General features: G+C 47.9%; 1 protein-coding gene across 2 annotated transcripts in view; it reads right to left on the bottom strand.

The window, feature by feature from the left end:
* The window catches only part of STK25 (serine/threonine kinase 25), a 46745-nt gene that overhangs the window by 4139 nt on the left and 21664 nt on the right, over positions 1 to 20942 (bottom strand). For both annotated transcript variants that reach the window (XR_005451825.1, XM_038748682.1), the window contains exons 4-10: positions 19534 to 19590; positions 14018 to 14126; positions 12325 to 12482; positions 11491 to 11676; positions 11006 to 11151; positions 10179 to 10293; positions 4951 to 5022 (exon numbers count right to left, since the gene is read on the bottom strand). Coding sequence is in view for 1 of the 2 variants with exons in the window: in XM_038748682.1 (XP_038604610.1) it covers positions 4951 to 5022; positions 10179 to 10293; positions 11006 to 11151; positions 11491 to 11676; positions 12325 to 12482; positions 14018 to 14126; positions 19534 to 19590 (843 nt within the window). In the remaining variant the exon portion in view is untranslated. The remainder of the gene's footprint in view (positions 1 to 4950; positions 5023 to 10178; positions 10294 to 11005; positions 11152 to 11490; positions 11677 to 12324; positions 12483 to 14017; positions 14127 to 19533; positions 19591 to 20942) is intronic.

Below are 20942 nucleotides of genomic sequence, written 5' to 3'. Positions count from 1 at the left end.
TATTACCAACTCTGCTTATTATTATTATACTTATTATTATGTATAAGCTTATTATTATGCTTATTATTACCAAGAGCTTAGTGGAGTGCTCTGCACACAGTAAGCGCTCAATAAATACCAATGATTGATGGTATTGAAGCACTCTATGTGCCAAGCACTTTCCTAAACCTGATTGCTAACAGACATGTAAATCCTTCCTCTCATTTTAAAGTACCACATGTCCAGTGGGGAGCAGTTACGCAGACTAAAATGTCAGGAACAAGGCCAGCACCTTCCTGGTGCTCAAAATTAGTGGCAGCAGCTGAAAGGCCCCAAGCTTGCCCAGAGGCCTTGCAAAAGCCAGAGAGCAACAGTAATTCACTCTCCTCGGCCCAGGACCCTTCCATTCAGACCTTCCTGCTTGAGGGGACGCACAAAGCATGTCATATTTATGCCTGACGCTGGCGGCCTGCCATCCTGCAGAAGAAAAGACCACCTCAGCCATAACTCGATTCTGAGAGGAATTTCTGGCCCCCTCCCTGCAGCCCCCAATCTCCCGATCTCTCTCAAGTGACCCTCTTTCTCAAGAGGGCCATGCTGGCCTTGACAACTTTTTATTCTGCCCTTCTCGAAAAGCTAAAGGACCAAATACTGCCTGTACAATGGTCTAGTTCAATTAGAAATCTTTGAGACTGCCTTCAACAAAGATCAAGGGGCCCTGAGGTCCTTAGAGCACTCAGCCTGTAATCCCAGGATCAAGATAGCTACTCTTCAAACTTATGATCCCGATCCCCAAACTGGAATGGAGGCTGAGGCACAGGTTGGCGCATAAACCGGCACAGTTACCAGAAAAGTTTGTGGGTTTGTGGTCCCTCTGCTGAGGGAATTTCAGCTACTTACTGTACCTTAATCTTGTCTGTCCTGCTGCTGACTCCTTGCCCATGTCCTTCTTCTGGCCTGGAATACCCTCCCCCTCATTTCAGATGGGCCACGGACCCACTTTCAAAGGCATCAAAATCACCTCCCCTCCAAGAAGCCTTCCCCACCTAAATCCTCATTACTCAATTACGTCTCCCTTCTTTATCACCGATGCACGTGGTTCTGTACCCTTTAAACAAGATATTCATCCCCACTTTCAGCTCCACACAGCACTTATGTACATACCTAGCCCTTTCCCCTATCTGAATTTATTTCAAGGTCTGTCTCCTCCTCTAGACTGTAGGTTCCTTGTGGGCTCGGATCATGCCCACCAACTCCACTATACTCTCCCAAACCGTTAGTACAGTGCTCTAAAGTACAGTGCACAAAGTGCTCAATAATAGCTGACAAAACTGGTGCTATTTTGACCTTCTTATAGCCACCAATACAACTCCCACCAAGTCACCAAACGAGGCAGTAGAAGGAGAGTCTGCCCTGAACTGGGTTAGCACAACATCCAGTCTTTCCTCCCTCCCTCTCCTTCACAAAGGCACATTCAACACCCTTCAGCTCTCTGGTGTCAGTTCAGGGGAGCTGAGCAGCCCTATAAGAAAAGGAGGGTGAGGGTTATATAGTTCAGTTCCTAGAGGGTCGTTGATCACAGCACAAAATTACAACAGCCTGGCAGAAACACCGAGGGCCCCATAGAAACCCTATCCTTCCTGGGTTTCAGAGGAAACACAAAGCTCCTGCTCCCAGGGTGGTTTAGGAGTGTGTATAGCCCCAGCCCTGATAAGGTTGCTGGGAACACACATCTTTGGGTAACAGAATTTCAGCGCAGGGCCTCCAGTCAACTGCTGCTACAATCTGAGCTTCTTGAAAGTGCAATCGAGTGAACTATTTTTTTCTTCCTTGTTTCAAGGAATTGACCTAAAATCATTTGCTCTCCCTGACGAACGAAAACCCAGGCTGCTGAGGAGGGGCCGGTGCCATCTTACGGCCATGAAAACTGACTTCCTTTATCCTGCCTCTGCCAGCTCCCCTCCCAGCCTGCATGTTTTAACAGAGCTAGCTCACAGTGAAGGATACAGGATCTTCACTGGGAATTTCTACAGCTGGTGGGCCCTTGTACTTTTTTTGGCCGACAGCAGTGACGGATGAAAAAAATCAGATGTTGTGCAGGTAACTCAAAATAGGTCCCACAGCCACAAACTGAAGATGTTTACTGTCATAACACCAAAAGAAAAAAATTGTCAAGACTGAAAAGAGCTGGAAGAACTAGGGGAAAGTTGGGAGGGAAGAGTGAAGCAAGGGGAAGAAGGCTACGCAGATCCTGGGCACATAAAGTATGCAAGTGTACCTTGGACTGCTAATAGGTTTGGGGCCAAGCAGGCTTCTGGTCTCAACGACCTGAGTGAGACTGGTCCTGCAGCAGGGAAAGAGTCTCGCCAGAATGAGCATGAAGAGTAGGATGACAATAATAATAATTATTATTATTATGGCATTTGTTAAGCGCTATGTGCAAAGCCCTGTTCTAAGTGCCGGGGAGGATACAAGGTGATCAGGTTGTCCCACAGGGGGCTCACAGTCTTAACCCCCATTTTACAGATGAGGTAACTGAGGCCCAAAGAAGTTAAGTGACTCGCCCAAGGTCACACAGCTGATAATTGGCGGAGCCGGAATTTGAACCTATGACCTCTGACTCCCAAGCCGAGGCTCTTTCCATCGAGCCACGCTGGCTGCTGCTGTCACATTTGCCATTCTGGTACTTTGCACCTACGGGCACCCCCTTGCAAGGGCCCAGTGTGCCACTCACCCTTCCGTGTCATTGAGATAAAACTATTAGGAAATCAGTCCTGCTTACAGTATCCTCTATCCCTTGAAAACCACCTATTTTACTTCAACTGAGTTACACGAAAGGACAGAGAACAGCCCAAGTATACAGTCGAGCCCTGAGACAACGATCCTTCCCAAGCCTAAGCTTCTCCCTGCCCCCAGTCTTCCACTGGTCATAGTCTAAATACAGCCTCTCAGGGGTCCTAGTCCCAGCCAGTCTCCTAGGACTCACGAGAGCCAAGACAAAGGAGGATGTATCCCAAATGACGTTTCCCTGCCGGGGGGGGAAAGATGCCAGCCAATGCTGTATAGGGGCTAAAGTAAACAAACGTGGAATTTGGTGAGTCCGCCTTTTCCTCTAAGCTTTCAAGGATTCGACTGGAAAACACACAAGATCGGTGGAGTCCACAGGCAGAATCGTTTAAGGAAAGGAATTGGAAGAAAGACCCCCCCCAGCAAGCAGGAGAGATGGAGGGTGGGGGGAAACGCTCACAGGCTGAGGCAGCTCATTCTCAGAGATCAGAGAGAAAACCTGACGGCCACTTTTCTGAAAAGCCACCCGAGGAACTACTGGAAAGCCTTGGGAACCTAGTGCCAACCTGGCAGTGCCGCTCATCAAAACCACTGTGTTCAGGTTCTCACGTTCAGTTGAGATCCCTTTAAGTTCCTGCAGACAGCACACATCCAACCAGTCTTCAAGGGGGCCCTGAGCGAGGCTGAAGGCTGGACATGACATGACAGGGAGGCAGAGTTGGGAGAATTTGACTCCCTTCAGTAAGAACTATCACCGGACAGTTTGCTATCCTGATACCTTAATCCCTGAGCAAAGACCACCCCCTTTCCCACACTTGGTGCCATTTAAAAACACTCGGCTCTTCTCTCTCCAACACACTACTCCGTTAAATGCCTTTCAAAAAGAGGACAACGGGAAACTCACCCATCGCTTTCTTTCTTACTTATGGGTCAGGCCTGGCTGGGCCACTCAAGACCTAGGCCGCTCTGCTGCAGAAGCCCATCCCAAAAAAGGAAAGCCAGAATTCAAGTGAGACACAAGCAGGAAAGACAGGAGCCTGGCTATCGGAGTCTCCGTTTCCTTCTCCGAGAGAGCGGAGAACAGATTACTCGCTGTGAGTACCACACCTACCAAACAGCCCACTCTCATGACATCAGCTCTTGCCACCAACTCTGCCCCAGTCTGAACAGTAAGCTGGACTTTGATTCCCAACATTACGATTAGATTACATTCCACTGCCATAGAAAGCAACTGCGAAAGGCAGGCTCTTTCGATTCAGTCCAGCATCAGATGCGAGAGCGGTAAAAGAGACCCCACCCAAAACCGGAGTCATGAGCTGGGAAATCTGTAATCGATCTGGGCCAGGACAATGTTCTCCACCCTGACGGGCAGGGAATCCAGTGCTTTCTGCAGGCAATCCTGAGGATTGCCAAGGCAGTCCCAAAGTTCTGGTCTGGAACAACTGCCTCACTTTTACGGCCCCACGTTATCACTTCCCTCCTCCTCCTCCGTGGACTTTGCAGCTCTCTGGGCCAAACCACTACCGATCCAGTTCCACATTCCCGTCGCTCGTTTTTCAGACGTCCCAGGTGCGCCTTTCATGGCCCTCCCAAACCACATTTGCTTAGATCAATAGCTTCCTTGATCCCCTGGATCCCCCAAGTGAGAGCTGTGCCGGTTACCTAGCTCTGGTGCGCAGGCAATCGCATCCACCAGAAAAGAATGACAAATCAAGGCCACCTTCTCGCCACTAAGGAGCCTCACAAGGGATTGAGCCGGAGGCTGAGCTCGGGTTTAATACAAACCAGGACCCCAGAGACCCTAAACCAAAGGCACCGCTCCACACCTGGGAGTCAGCAGGGGTGACTCCCAGTAGTTACTAAAGTCAGAACCAGGGGCAGGAAAGCCAAAGCCCCCGAGTGACAGGGAAGACCAAGGTGAAAAACAAAGCCAGAGCCAACTTAACCTGAAATAACTCCGCAGTGTTAGTTTGGGTTGCGAGAGGACTGGTTCCAAATCTAACATACACAAGTAGTCCTTTAAAAACATAAAATGGCACATTCCAACTGGATCGGGCCTTTGACAACCAAAGTTTGTCTTCATTTCCCTCTTCTGAAACAAACGAAAAAATCTAGCGGCACCTAAGTGATCCCTCCTCTTCTGAGAAAAGACTCAGCCCCCTTGCCCCGCCGCAGACTCCTCACCTCCCCGAAGACGGGCCGGACGAGCGTGGAGAGACACTGAGATCTTGGCTGCCGTTTGATGGGCTCGGCTGACTGAAAAATGAAACGTACAGAGAGTCACAAGGGGCCCCTGGGGAAGGCAAAAGTGAAGTTATGCAGAGAAAGCAACTAACTTCGGGCCTCTTTACAACCCGCTCTGACTTGAGACTTATGAAATAATTGGGATTTGCCCTTGTGCCCTCTTGGGCTGTTTACAGTTAACTGGAGCATCTTCAAATCACATCCATCTGCAATTTTGAGTCAAAAAAAAAAACGAAGGGTCCTTTCTGAGGTGCTTGGTACCTTAGGCATTCTACTCCCACCTTACAGCGCCCAGAGGAAGCACATTCCAGCTGAACCCCAAGATATAACCAGGTTGTTCCTGGATAATGGGGTTGTATCACTGGGTCCTTTTCCCCCCGAAGACATATTATATTGTTACAAATTAAGATCCAATCCAGAAGCTCCAGAAAAAGTAAAATTCCCTTCTGTGCTACGTACTCTCTAGTAGACATCACTAAGCTATTGTGAAATCTTGAATAGAGTAAGTAGCGAGCCCTGTTGTTGGGTCGGTGGAATGAGCACTGCACAGTAAGCGCTCAATAAATATGAATGAATGAATGCCTGATGGGGCCAAGCCCTCATCGGTGAAGCTTTCTGACTGAAGAGCTTGCCCGGCGCACTCCATGGGACAAACCCACTGGAAACCGTGGGCTCTGGCTGGGGTGTGTGGCACAGCACCGGCCTTGTGATGCAGTCACTTTGGCTGAAAAGTGGATCCTGCACATAAAAAACTCTGCACACACTTCACACTGTGCTGTCTGCCCCAGGTGGGGAAAGGGAGAGATCGGGACTCATCTGTAGCACGTGGCCAGAACAGCAGGTCAGGTGGAGGTGTGGGGTACGGCCTCAAAACAAAACCGGCTGCACTGTGGAGCAGCTGTAACCTGGGGGGTGGCTTGTATTAACATTCTTTGCCCATCACAGATCTTGCAACCCCCGGTTAATGGAACCTCCCATCGAGAACAACAGAAGAAATGGTCTCGATGGCCTTTGCTCCTAGACTTCTTTTTCCTTTTAACTCAGTCGGTAACGCCATCCCAGAAACCTGCCTCACCGTCTTTCAACACTCACATGCAACTGACTGCCCGTTCTTCCTAAACTACATCTCCACCCAAACAGCCGCCAACCCGGTAGCAGGTCTGGTCGTATCACGGCTAGATTATTAAATCAGCTTCCCCGTTGGTCCCCCAGCCTCCAGTCTCTCCAATCTCCACCACACGCGACTACCCTGATCGTCTTCGAGTCTTACTCAGACCCCATCTCTCCTCATCTCAGAATCCTCCACCTGCTCCCTGTCCCTCCCCAGCAAAAATAACTCTTCACCATCAGCTTCAACGATCTCCACCAAGTCACCCCACCGTATCTTTCCGCTTCCTTTAACCACTGTTCCCGCACTCGCTCTCTTCATTCCTGCCAAGCTAATCTACTAACGACCTCAAGCTGAACTCTCCGACCTTCATCCCCTCCCTCATGCTGTTCCCTCACCTTGGAACGCCCTCCCTCCCCAAATCCGAGAGGTCAGTCCTCCCAACATTCAGAGTCGTAGTAGGGACTATAATAATAATAGTAATAATAATAGGCCCTGTTAGAACCCAGGTCCTCTGACTCCCAGGCTTGTGCCTTTCACTAAATCAGGCTTCTCTAAGCCCTCCTAAAATCCCACCTCTTCCAACGAGCCTTCCCTGGGAAATTCCCAGACCCCTAAATTGCGTAACCCCCATCAGCTCCTTCTACTGCTCATGGACATCTACCCATCCTCGGTACTTTTGAATGTACTGATTCAACTGTACGCTCGATTACTTACGCGGACTTGCATTCATAAATGTCTTCATGTCTGTCTCCCTTATTAAAATGTCAGCTCCCTACGGACAGAGAATGTGCCTCTTCTTTGTTTTGTACTTCCCAGAGCATTTAGTATTAGTTTTTTTTTTTGACTGCCCTCAGACTACACTATGCTGTACTATTAGGCAGGCAAGCGTGCAGTAGACTGCCAAATGCCTATCTATGTGGGCGTCCCCCGTGATAGCCAGCCACAGGCAGGACTAGGACTAGAACCCAAGTGTCCTGATCCTCGGAGCAGTGCTCTCTACCTGTAAGAGCCCCAGATCCTCAGAGGGAGGGGAAGCAGTACACAGGCACTATGAGCAGACTTAGGTCTGCCACGACATGTGGCTGGAAAGCTAGTATTTGGTTAGGGAATTAGAAAACATCCATCCAACATCAGCCTGTTTGACCGCCACCCTCTGCGGGCTCAGAAACAAACAGCTTGGGTGCACGCACTTGGAGTGGGTACTACCACATGAGTTTCCCTTAATGCGGTAGCAAGAATGCTACCCCCGCGTTACAAAGAGAACTGGATGCATCAAGGAGAAACTTACCACAGAATGGCACAGTCTGAATTCTGAACTTCTACAAGTCCCAGCAGCCCAAAAAGGGGAACATCATGGAGACACCAACGCACTGCCCATGCATGGCAGTGCTCTGCCAAAGGGAGGCTTGGCACCAGTTGGGACACCACCTGCAGTTCCTAGAATTTGGGCTTTGGGGGCTTATTTGGGCCTGCCCCAGTGTAGCATGCCATAGTGGATAGAGCACAAGCCTGGGAGCCAAATGGACAGCTCTTTTTCTGCCGTGTGATCTTGGGCAAGCCACTTCGCTTCTCTGTGCCTCAGTTCCCTCATCTGGAAAATAGGGATCGAGGCTGTGCTCCATATAGGATAGTGACTACGTCCAACTCGACCTGCCTGTATCCATCCCAGTGCTTAACGAACATTATTATTATTGAATAATAATAGCATTCACTGGGCTCTTACTCCATGCAAAGCTCTGTAACAAGCTTATATTAATGTCTGTCTCCCCCTCTAGACTGCAAGCTTCTTGTGGGCAGGGAATGTGTCTGCTAATTTCTGTTGTACTGTACTCTCCCAAGAGCTTAGTACAGTGCTCTGCACACAGTAAGCTTCAATAAATGCCACTGGTGACGATGATAGTAATAATTATGGTATTTGTTAGGCATTTACTATGCAGGAAGCACTGTACGAAGCACTGGAGGAGATACAGGATAATCAGGTCGGACACAGACCCTGTCCCACATGGGGCTCAGAGTAGACAGGAGAACAGGTATTGTATACCCATTTTATAATAATAATGATGATGGCATTTGTTAAGCGCTTACTATATGCATAGCACTGCTCTAAGCTCTGGGGGGATACAAGGTGATCAGGTTGTCCCACATGGGGCTCACAGTCTTAATCCCCACTTTACAGATGAGGGAACTGACGCCCAGAGAAGTTAAGTGACTTGCTCTGACAAGCGGCGGAGCTGGGATTAGAACCCATAACCTCTGACTCCCAAGCCTGGGCTCTTTCCACTGAGCCACGCTGTGGAACTGAGATATAGAGAAGTTAAGTGACTTGCCCATGGTCATACAGCAGGCAAGTGGCAGAGGGGGGACTAGAACCCTGGTCCTCTGACTATACTGGGCATGGAGAAACTGACACTGGTGAGAATCTGACACAGTCCCCAGCACCCAAAGTATGAACTGGGAAGGGGCCTGGCAACAGATACATATGGAAAGATAATACACCAAGGACCAAAAAGACAAGGAAAGGAATCAATACAAATCTCAGGGTAATGTCCCCTCCATCCATATTGCTATGGCTCCCTTCAAAGACCTCCAACGGATTAATACGGTTTGGGCAAGACACCCCTCTCCCTTCTCCCCCAGAAAGGGAAGGAAGCAACACTTTTACATTTCTCTTGCCTTTATCACCCAGATTTTGCCACCCGAGGCCAACCATGCTGCAAGGCTTGGGTGTCCATTCTATGGGGGCAATGGCAGGGACGGGAGAGGGATGGCCCCCTCAACCTCTGGAGCTGGACAGTCAGGCTAGCTCACCTCAAGCATCTGATAAGACCTGGGAATTTCCATTCGGGGCTGAAAGGGCCCTAAATGGTAGCTTTCTGACCCATTAGGTTGTGAAAGTCTACCCCCTCCTAGTCTTCAGAACCCTGAAAATCCCTGTCCCCTCTTCACCTCCTGTACTCCAGAAGAAAAGTGGGAACCCAGGCTGCAGGCCAAATCTTCTTAAATTCTGGGGTCCATCCAGGCCCTGAAATTCCAGTGCCCCCAACGTATGCCCTTTCCTCGCCATCCAAACCGCTACCTTGCTGGTTCAATCTCTCATCCTATCCCAACTGGATTACTGCATCAGCCTCCTCTCTGATCTCCCATCCTCCAGTCTCTCCCCACTTCAGTCTACACTTCACTCTGCTGCCCGGATCATCTCTCTGCAGAAATGCTCTGGGCATGTTACTCCCCTCCTCAAAAATCTCCAGTGGCTGCCTGTCAACCTGCGCATCAAGCAAAAACTCCTCACTCTCGGCTTCAAGGCTGTCCATCACCTCACCCCCTCCGACGTCACCTCCCTTTCTCCTTCTCCAGCCCGGCCCGCACCCTCCACTCCTCTGCCGCTAACCTCCTCACCGTACCTCATTCTCGCCTGTCCCACCGTCGACCCCCGGCCCATATCCTTCCCCTGGCCTGGAATGCCCTCCCTCCACACATCCGCCAACCTAGCTCTCTTCAAAGCCCTACTGAGAGCTCACCTCCTCCAAGAGGTCTTCCCAGACTGAGCCCCCCTTTTCCTCTCCTCCTCCCCATCTTCCCCGCCCTATATATTTGTACAGATTTATTACTCTATTTTACTTGTACATATTTACTATTCTATTTATTTTGTTAATGATGTGCATACAGCTTTAATTCTATTTATTCTGACGACTTTGACACCTGTCTACATGTATTGTTTTGTTGTCTGTCTCCCCCTTCTAGACTGTGAGCCCTTTGTTGGGTAGGGACCGTCCCTATACGGTGCCAACTTGTACCTCCCAAGCGCTTAGTACAGTGCTCTGCACACAGTAAGCGCTCAATAAACACGATTGAATGAATGAATGAATGAATATGCCCAACGCAGAGCTCAGCCAGACCCCCCTTTCCTGACCCATCTCAGGTCTGGACCAGACTCAGATGTCCCAACCCCACGCTTCTAACTCAGGAAACATTTGGGGAAGAGAAGAAAGTTATCTTTTCTACCAAACACATCTCCTCTTTTGGCTGGGTTTTTTGGGCAAGACCACAAGAGACTCACCTTCTGCGACCCATTGAGAGCCATTCCTTTGTGCAGTTTATTGAGGGGGCTTGGGCGAATGGTGGGGGGAAACGTCCAGATTGGACCCTGGTCTCCATCCTCAGCATCACCATCACTGGGAAAAGAAGGCACTATGAAATACATACTGAATTCATGAGACGTCAAGACTCTGAGATTCCCCAATGCAGGGAGGTTTACTTAAAATCTTACTTTTCAAAACATTCCTTGGAGCAATAAAAAGAATGGCAAAGGAGTCTGGTGGGAAAGTGGGGAGGGAGGACCCTTCCATTTTAGAACTGCCAGCATTAGACTGGCAATCAAGCTGAGCCAGGAGCTGCGTGGAAGTGATTTGGATCTAGAGGCTTTCAACCAGTACCGTGCCATTCTCCCAAAGCGGGTGAGGAGTCCAACTCTTCGTTAGATTAGTTCTAAAACTATTTTCCCACCTAAATGATCATGTGAAGTCTGAGACTGTGAAAGAGTGGGCCATCAAATCAGGATACATGTACACCTATGGAACTAAGAGAGAACCACTTAGCCACAAGGCAATGATTTCTTCCTGACTCTCACCGGGATTTGAGTCTCCACCACCAAAAATGAGGGCCAAATTTCTAAATACACTACGATTTGGGGAACAAGCTGTGGGATTCAGAGCTTGGAACATGGCCTCTTAAGGAGAAGCATTCCAGTACTGTTTGTTGAAAGATCCATCACTTTTCACCCAAGTTCTCCCGATCCACCATGTTTTCATCACAAAACTAGAGAGGGTTAACTAGTTAACTAGGGCCTGGCCTGATGTTCCTTGCCTGGGAGGGCCCTGAACGTACATGTCAGAATCCTCAGAACTGGAATCCTCTCCGTGGCCCTCGGATTTCCAGCGCTTGTATCGGTCGATCAACTCCATTAGGAATGAGGTTTTCTTGGTGTAGCGAGTGATAAACTTGTGCTTTAGTAATTCCTTAGCAGTTGGCCTCTGCAGAGACAGTAGAAATAAAAATGAAAACGCACTGCCAAAGAACCATGGAGGAACAAAATGTGCTAGGGATTGGTTGGGTTCTCTCACTGCCGTCCTCTCCTAGCTCCTCTTATGGCCACTGAACTTTTACTGAGCCGATGCTTTTGGCTCTTGAAGCTTGGCTGTGGTCAGAAAGTTCACTACTTGGGAGCTCCTGGGGGGCTAGCGGGGAGGGAGAAGAAGGGCCCTCTTCAGTTTATCAGGAAAAGGGAATCGCTGTAGGGTGTGTTCACTGAATGCAGGCTAAATGGAGCACAAGAGGCTAGACACTCAAGAAGTGATGGGAATGATACTTACAAATCGGGGATCCTTGTTGAGACAGGCCTCCACAAACTCTTTAAAGGGCTTGCTGTGATGTCCCTCCAAAGTCGGAGGGTTATTTTTAGGAATGAGGAAGAGAACTCTCATTGGATGGAGGTCAGAGTTCGGCGGCTCTCCCTTGGCTAACTCGATGGCTGTAATGCCAAGAGACCAAATATCTGCCTGAAACGAGAAACGCCAAGAGATATAAAAACAACGGAGCAGACTGCAATGTTTCACTCGGTTTCAGCCAAGACCGACTGGCATCCAATGGATGCACTTCACTCTGAGGTGACGAGACCTTCCTCGGAGTACAGGACATTTTGCCCCGATCATACAATCAATGATGGTCAGCCGGGAAAATGGTTACTCCCCTACCCTCCCGATAAGAGTAACGGTTAATGCCAGGTGAATAGAAAAGATGGCTCCCATTCATTTTACCACTAAAATCGCCTCACCTCAGTGCAGGAGGCTAGGCTAGCCATCCGGCGCATTTAATTACAGAACTGATTATGGGTTTTCTCAGGCCACTTCAACAAAGGCCTCTCCCGTCGACGTGGGAGGTGGCACCACTGTCCTGCCTGATACGAACCAAAGCTGGACACTACGCTGAATTACTGAACACAAGACATATGCCAAGGGCTGACAGTGGAAAACTGAAACCACCGGACAGGCGATGACGAGAGCTAAATGGCTGTCCCAGCCCCCAGTAGACGGTCAGCCCCTTGAGAGCAGGGACTGTGTCTCTTACTTCTATGATATCCAAGTGCCCGACAGAATGCTCTGCACGCAGTAGAAGCTCAATACAATTGACATCGACGGTCCCCTTACTTTAAAGTCATAGGCTGACTGCTTGATAACCTCGGGTGCCATCCAGAAGGGAGTCCCCACAAAGGTATTTCGCTTAATCTGAGTGTCTGTGAGCTGTCCAGCCACGCCAAAGTCTGCCAGCTTCACATCCCCTTGTTCAGAAAGCAGCACGTTGGCAGCTGTTTATACAAACACAGAAAACAAAGAGGGAATCAGGGATTTGGGTATTTAAGCCCTCTATTACGACTCAGAGAGGATTACAAGGATTGCTTTGTTCCCATGAAGAAAGATGTAAACCCCTTGTGGGCAAGGAACAGGTCTACCAACACTGTATTGTACTCTCCCGAGAGCTTAGTACAGTGCTCTGCACACAGTAAGGGCTCAATACATTCCACTGCTTGAATGATAGTCTGGTGGTGGCCATTAAGAAGTATCGCTCTAAGAAAAAGGTAGCCAATGTGATTTGCTGGATAAAAACCTTCCTGCCACAGTCAGCAGGTACGGAAAGCGGAGGGATCACCCAGTTCCTGCAGGACGAGGGGGTCCCACAAGGCCCAAGGCTTAGCTCAGCGATCCGCAGCACGGAAGAATTTTATGGGGGCACAAACTGACACTCTGTTAATCCATTCCTCAGAGTTTCACTCTGTCCTCTTCATTTCACCATGAAAACTGGGTCTCCAAGCACAACCACAAGAGCTAAAACTGCTGACAAACTAGAAATACTATTGGTGGGGGCAGTGGGGAAGAAAGAGGGGCCAGAGGGAGAGAGGTTCTGCATGGGGTAGTTGAAATTTCAGTCTTTGACCTCCTCCACCTAGCAGACTCTAATCTACTGAGAGATAATTCGCTTCCAGGGTTGAGTACCCAGAAAGCTGAGCATTCTTGTTGCGCTTCTAGTACTCTGCCCGCTAGCTACCTTTCCTCTGAAATCACACCCACTACAGAATAGTTTCCAGGAGTGCTGTAGTTCAGGCAGTAAGAACGGCACCACGGAAGCAAGGTGAAGTCTATCAGAAAGGGCGCTGGATGGGAGACGAAAGACTTGCTGATTCCCAGGCCATAGCTACTGCTAACTCAGCCCCTTGAATTCTTTATACCAGAAATGAAGGCCAACTCTATTTCAATAATTTCTTGGCTACAACCATTTCCTTTACAGTGCAATTAGTTGACAAAAATGAAAGCTGATTTCCTTAGGAGACGTTACCCGAGGATCCAGAACCCCAGGCCTCTGATCCCTCTTTCTCTCTGCACTCTCCCATTCCTTTCATGGCTCCTTTTGCAAAGTAATGAAAGTATCGCCTCTTTCACTTTATATGAATTTTTTCAAGTAGTAGTATTTTTGGGGGGGTACACATTTCAAAAACTGTCTCAATAGCAAATATCCTTTTTGGAAGAGACATTAAGAGGAAGTGAGGGCTTCTCTGATCTCAATATGTAACCCACCCACCCCTCCAAACCCACGCCAGAGACACTTACTTTCCCTGCCTGAAATGAGGAGGGCAGTTATCTTGATTAGCAGTGACCTTTTCATTTCTGTTTGAAGCCATCCCCAATTTTCCCACGCATCTAACCTGCTTCCAAAAACCAACAAACCATTTTGTGACATCATCATCCTCCTCCACGTAAGATAACTCATCTAACTTTAGAGTTCCCTGTTGTGCTTGTTTAGGTAGTGCTCTAAATGGGCTCTTTGATAGGACAGAAATAGTGTCACCTTTGATGTCCCGGTGGATCTTCCTCTCTGAATGCAGATAATCCAAACCCTTGAGAATTTCCCGCAGGATAGTGGCGATGTAAGTCTCCTCCAAGGGGCCCGGCTTCAGCTGGAATGCAGCACGGAAAAGAAGAATTAATGGAGCCTTGTGGCTAGACACAAAAAAATGTATCCGTCTGCCTCATTTTTCACTGGCCTACTAAAATACAGACCCCAATTCAGGCAGGTCAAAAGCAACTAAAAACGTCAACAACTTCCTTACCCTTTCTCTCTCTGATCAATCTCACCACCCCTTCATCCTGCCTGCCTCAGGCTTCTGCAGGTATCTACAATGGCTCCTGAGCAACCCGGGAAATTGACCGCTGACTTTTCTCATCCTAAAACGGAAGCAGGAGCAGAAAAGCTTATAATGCTTCCTTCCCCTCAGGCTCACCTGGACAAGTGTTCTCTTCCACTTATCATGGGTGAGAGGGTAAAGGTCTATTGGCACAACTGAACAAATGTGTGAGTGAGTGGAAGGAAGAGAGGGGACAGAGAGACAGAGGAAAAGGTTTTAAGAGGAGGTAAAGAGGAAAATAATGGACAAGGTGAGGAAACAGAACAGGATAGTCTGTTATCTCCTACAGCACCTTTATAGCAAAGTCTTGATCGACTGAGCAGATTCTCCACCAAGTGTGTGGGGAAGTGGGCAGGGAAGGAAACACTCTCCATCCTGATGGCCAGGTGGACGTGGCAGGAAGTCCCGGGTCAGGCCCATTGTGTTTCCAAACGGGTTTCTGACACCACTAGAAAAATGTGACCGAAAAGGACAAACCCTCATTCATACCTTCCCCTCCAGACATTCACAAATCCATACGTGCACAGAGATTTCCTCTTATCTCATACACATACACTAACATATGTTCGTTTCCCATATATGTGGATGCACATTTGCATGTCTACTTACATATACATACAGATCCTCCTCTCTCATCACACAATTACCCATGCCACTCCACCCACATATACACAAATCCCTCTTCCCACACTTGCAGGAACCCCCAAATGTGCTTACACAAAAAGACAAACACCTCAACCTGGGGCACACCCAGAAAGGGAACCCCACATGGACACACAGACACAAACACACACACACACATGAAACGGAGAGTGACACGAAATCACAGGGCCAAGGGGAAGACAATGGCAGAGGCAGAACACTAAGGAAAACAGACAAAAGGGAAAACAGAGAAAAGGGATGAGAGTTTCATTGTCTAATCTGGGTATTTCTGTTGGTTCAGATATAGTTCAAGTGACCATATACACCTCAACCACTCCTAAAACTAACATCTTAAAACCAAATAACAGTGAGGCAACTTAGAGCTAGGGTTAATACGCCTCAGCGAATGAAGAAGTTGTGCTTTTAAAGAGTCCCAGCAGACTGTTCAAAAGGAATTATAAACAGTTCTTTTTCTCCCTTTGTTGATAACCATCTACTATGTCAAGGCAGCAAGGGAGGTGGATTAAGCAGAAGCGCCTATGTAGGAGTCACTAATTTCTGACCAAGCAACAACCATCCCACCACTCCCCACCAAGAAGTAGCCAAAGAAACTGGAATACTGGCCGTGGGGAGCATCAGGAAGGAGGAGCAGACAGGCAGGCCAGAAGAGTCAAGTGGTGAGAGGCCCCCTCTCCCGTCTCACCCATGTTCCCAGGACGTGCTCTCTCAATCTCTGACTGCTTCTTCCCGCTCCTACCACAAATACCCCTTCCCCCGCCCCTACCTCCATCACTGGACGGGGTCCTAATGCTTAGGTAAAGAATCCTGGGAGTCAGAGGTCATGGGTTCGAATCCCGGCTCTGCCACCCGTCTGCGATGTGACCTTGGGTGAGTCACTTCACTTCTCTGGGCCTCAGTTACATCTGCAAGAGGGGGATTGGGACTCTGAGCCCCATATGGGAAAGGGACTGTGTCCAACCCGATTTGCTTGTATCCCTCCCAGCACTCAGTACAGTGTCTGGCACAAAGGAAGTACTTAAATATCATAATTACTGTTGTTGCTACTATTAATAATAATAATAATAATAATATTTACAGGGAGCTAAACTGCCTAAATGTCAGCCTTTTCTCACGGCCATTGGCTAAAAAGGAGTCACAGATCTTCTTTTCAGTCAGCTGGTAATATATAAAGGACTGTGGGTGGCCAGTACATGGTTGCCTACACAGTGACCACTTAATAAATATGGATGGCTTGACTGACTGACTGGCTGAAGGGCAGATTGGTATTGTTCCTTCCAGTGATTTTTTTTCCTGGATAATGCGTTTGGTCTTTGACCTTCCCTGCTTCCTTATCTGGCCGGCCAGCTATGCTCAGCTGGTAATCGGTGTGGCCAGGTCCCGCTCCGCTAGGCCTCCAGTGCTGCAGAATAGCAGCACTGCACAACTTCCAGGCAAAAGCAGCTTGGTCCTGAAGCCGCATGCCAACTATAATTCCTGAAAAAAGTGTCAAGAAGTACTTAAATGAAAAGCCGCGGAAGTGCAAAGAAGGAGGAAGAGAGAGAAAAGGTCAACATTAACTGGTCCTTTAATGCAAAATGTATGAAAATGAAGAAGTTTTCAAAGAGGGCAACAGATGAGATTTAAAAATGCATAAGAATTATATGAGGGTGATACTCGGTGTTGTGTATTCAGAGTCTTAGAGAGAATGAAAATTTCTAGAGGCAGGTAGGTAGAACTCCGACCTAACCCATGGAAATAAAGCAACGGCTTTTGAGATCTGTGCCTGAACACTTTCCAGCAAACCCTTTCTGAGTTATTAGCCGATCTTCAACTAAACATCAGCTGGTGGCTCGTTTTTCTGTTCTAGGTCTAACCGGAGAAGCCCTCTGCTGAGGCTCTTATGGCTTTAGCTGATCAGAATTTTATTGATTCAAGAAAACCAAGCTCAGGAGAGGACAGAAAGCAAACACACCATCTCCTCTCCCCACCCTGGACTGGGCAGAGTAAAGGGACCGATGATCTACTCAGGGACATCTTTTCCCTCCCAACAGCTATCACCAACCCTGGGGAAGAACAGGGGAAGGGAATGCAGAGAAAAGGGAAAGTTTCTATAACACAAATAACACATGTAACTGTTAGATGGAACTGCTTACTCCAAATTCCTCCAATCATAAAGTCCACATTCCATGCCAAAACAGCACACCAGAAAAAAAAAAAAATGTTCAGTGTCCGGAAAAGATTTCCTTTTCTCCATCTTCCTCTGGAAGATGAAATAAACTGGGATTTACCTGGAAGGCAGGATGAGAACTGTGTATATTTTTAATTATCTGCCTTCGGGAGAAAAAACAGGAAGATGGTCAAAAACAAAGGGAAGAAGTTTTTCTGGGAGAGGGGAAGGAGGACTCATTGAGCAACAGATTACTGGGAGAGGAAGATTACTACTTCTGTCAGATCAGAGACTAAAAAAAATAAAACCCTGTATGCAATGTGGAGGTCATCTCAAAATGACAGGGTCAAAGATGACGTGTGTTTTTCCCTGAATGCAGTGTTGTGATTGTTCTTAAAGGTGGAGCTATTTTAAATAAACTTCAGTAAAGGTCAGAAGGCAACATTTTTGATCTTGTGAGGAAAGAAAGATGAGTAGGAGAGAGGCTAATGAGAGATTCAAAGGTTTCTACCCAGTCAGAGATGTATATAATCCAATTACTTCCAGGCAAGGAGGGTAGGCAAACTGGCGAGGCATATGACGGCGCCTGCATACCCTTAGGATTGGGGAGTGGGGAGGAATCCTCTTCAAACAACATTTAGAGCAAGCAGTTGTCCTGTCCATTTTGACCCTGCAAAGCACTTCTAGTGTTTAATCAATCAACAGTGTTTACTGCACAACTACTGTTGAGCAAAAATCACATCTCCTCCAAGAGGTCTTCCAGGATTAAGCACTTTCTCCCCTGACTCCCTTTCTAGCCTGTATTACTTAAGCATTTGGATCTGTACCCTTTGAGCACTTGACATGCACCCCACCCTCAGCTCCACGACACTTTTGTACATACCTGTAATTTATTTATTTACGGTCTGTCCGCCCCTCTAGACTGTAAGCTCATTGTGGGCAGGGAATGTGAATACCAACTCTGTTGTATTCTACCCTCACCAGCTCTTAGTAAGGTGCTCTGCACACTGTGAGCACTCAATAAACACCAATGATTGCTTAGAGCGCTTGGGCTAGTACAATGAAATAGAATATGTGATCCCGCTCTCAATAAATTTACAATCTAGAGGGGGAGACAGATGCTTAAATAAATTACAGGAAGGCGAAAGTAATAGAATATAGATAATAGAATGTACACTAATGCCACAGGGGGTAGCAGTAGAAGCAGCGTGGCTCAGTGGAAAGAGCCCGGGCTTTGGAGTCAGAGGTCATGGGTTCAAATCCCAGTTCCGCCAATTGTCAGCTGTGTGACTCGGGGCAAGTCACTTCACTTCTCTGTGCCTCAGTTCCCTCATCTGTAAAAATGGGGATTAAGACTGTGAGCCCCCTGTGGGACAACCTGATCACCTTGTAACCTCCCCGGTGCTTAGAACAGTGCTTGGCACATAGTAAGCGCTTAATAAATGCCATCATTATTATTAGTAGTAGTAGTAGTACCTAAATGCTTCGGTGGCAGTTGGAGGACATCAAGTGGAGAGAGTAGAGATTAAACACAGGTTTAGGCAGGGTCAGCCAAGGGAAGATAATAATAATAATAATGGCATTTGTTAAGCGCTTACTATGTGCAAAGCACTGTTCTAACTGCTGGCGGCACAGATACAACAACAATCACTCATTCAATAGCATTTATTAAGGGCCGAATATCGTGCCTTCCACGATAAGGAAAAATTCTGCTCCGCTCGAAGTGAATGAAATGAAGTGCACATACTCAACTACCTATTCTCCCTTCCACCTGGCTGCAAACCCAGCAGGAGGGGAATGGCAGTGTTATGGCAACTCCATTCTTCTCCATGACCACAAGGGCATTTAGTTCATTCATTCATTCATTCAATCGTATTTATTGAGCGCTTACTGTGTGCAGAGCACTGTACTACGTGCTTGGGAAGTACAAGTTGGCAACGTATAGAGACGGTCCCTACCCAACAATGGGCTCACAGTACCACCCTCCTACCATCACGAGGGTACCGGAAGGGGATAGGTCAATCAATCAGTGGTATTTATTGAGTGCTTACCAAGGGCAGCACTGTACTAAGCGCTTGGGCGAATACAATATAACCACTGAATTAGCAGACTTGTTCCCTGGTCGTAATGAGCTTACAGTTTAGAAGAGGGAAGGGTCTTCGCTTTCAAAGACCCCAGGTTTCCACTCGCCTGCTAATTCAGTTTTCTTCACATTGTTCTCACAGGAAAGGGGATGGAGAGAGAGAGAGAGAGGCAGTCCCAAGAGCTGGGCCAAATTCCCTGTGCAATTAGTTGGATGTGCCCAACTCCTACTAGTTAAGTTCTTATCTGCCCACGTTTCGAATGCTTATAACGAACCAAACTTCTTACCAAGTCCAGCGCTGAACCGCCTCCCAAATACTCCATGATAATCCACAGCTTGGTACTCTGCAAATAATTAAGAAGGAAATGTGTCTGAATGCTAAGGAACGTTCAGTCTTCGAACGGTGAGGAGAAGGGATTTGGGAGGGGCGTGACCATGCTCTGCTCTGAGTTCCTTCTGTAGCTAACCGGTCATCTTCTCCGGCGAGGACTGACACCCCCCCTTCTGCAGAGGAATGAGTCAGAGGATTCCAGGCTTCACGTCAGCATTCAACAGGTCTATCCCAGGATAGAGGAATCAGAACAGGAAAAGGTCCCGCCCAGCACCATCCTTCCCCCTTCTCTCCCACCCTGACACAACACCAATACAACCCTTTTCAACAACCTCCTTAAAAGAGATACGAGGTCACACCAGATTAAAGCCCCGAGGGAACGAAAATGGATGATCTAAACCAACGTCTACAAGGAAATAAAGGCATCTCCAAATTGCCTCGATTCAATTTCTGCTCTGATGTGGCCAAGGAGGAATGGCAGCAGCGGTGCAAACCGGTACAGAGGATGGGAATCCTCCAGATCAGGGGAAAGGTGTTAAGGTGCCTTGGATTTGGGATAATGATAATAATAACAGCATTTATTAAGCACTTACTGTGTGCAAAGCACTGTTCTAAGCGCTGGGGATGTGACAAGGTGATCAGGTTGTCCCACAGTCTTCATCCCCATTTTACAGATGAGGGAACAGAGGCACAGAGAAGGGAAGTGACTTGCCCAAAGCCACACAGCTGGCAACTGGAAGAGCCGGGATTTGAACCCATGACCTCTGACTCCAAAGCCCGGGCTCTTTCCACTGAGCCACGCTGCTTCTCCTGGGATCCGCAACAGAGGGTGGAGGAAAGAGTCACTGATCGGTTTGGCCACTAACTACGATCTGGGAAGGGCCTGCTTCTACTTTTGAATTGGAAGCAGCTGGTTGCTGTTGTTTCACAGGATAGGGGAAGTGATTCAGATGGTCGGACCACAATTAAGTCTCCCATCTCAACCAGGAGTTAAACTCCAAGAAGACAAAGCCAACAGCTGGGAAGGAAGCAGATTTGGAAGAGAGAAGATTTTTGTGAGAGATCTAACCTCTGGCTCCCATCCACCAAACCCCAAATATCTCTGATCGCTTACACTCAGAACTGGACTCTAGGTCCAGCGCTTAGAACAGTGCTTGGCACGTACGAAGCGCTCAACAAAAATCATCATTATTATTACTATTATTTTAAAAGGAGGGAAAAACCTCCAGACATTCCCTAAGCATGCCAGGTGCCCTTTTGCAAAAAAAAGGGGGAAATATGGTAAAAGTGCTCCTCAATGAGCATGCTTCCTTATTCTGCATTAATGTGTGACTGTGGATAATAATAATAATAATTGTGGTATTT

This window comes from Tachyglossus aculeatus, chromosome 7, assembly GCF_015852505.1.
Source record: "Tachyglossus aculeatus isolate mTacAcu1 chromosome 7, mTacAcu1.pri, whole genome shotgun sequence".
Lineage (NCBI taxonomy): Eukaryota > Metazoa > Chordata > Mammalia > Monotremata > Tachyglossidae > Tachyglossus > Tachyglossus aculeatus.
Note: the sequence above shows the minus strand (reverse complement) of the source record. Positions and strands in the feature narration are given on the sequence as shown.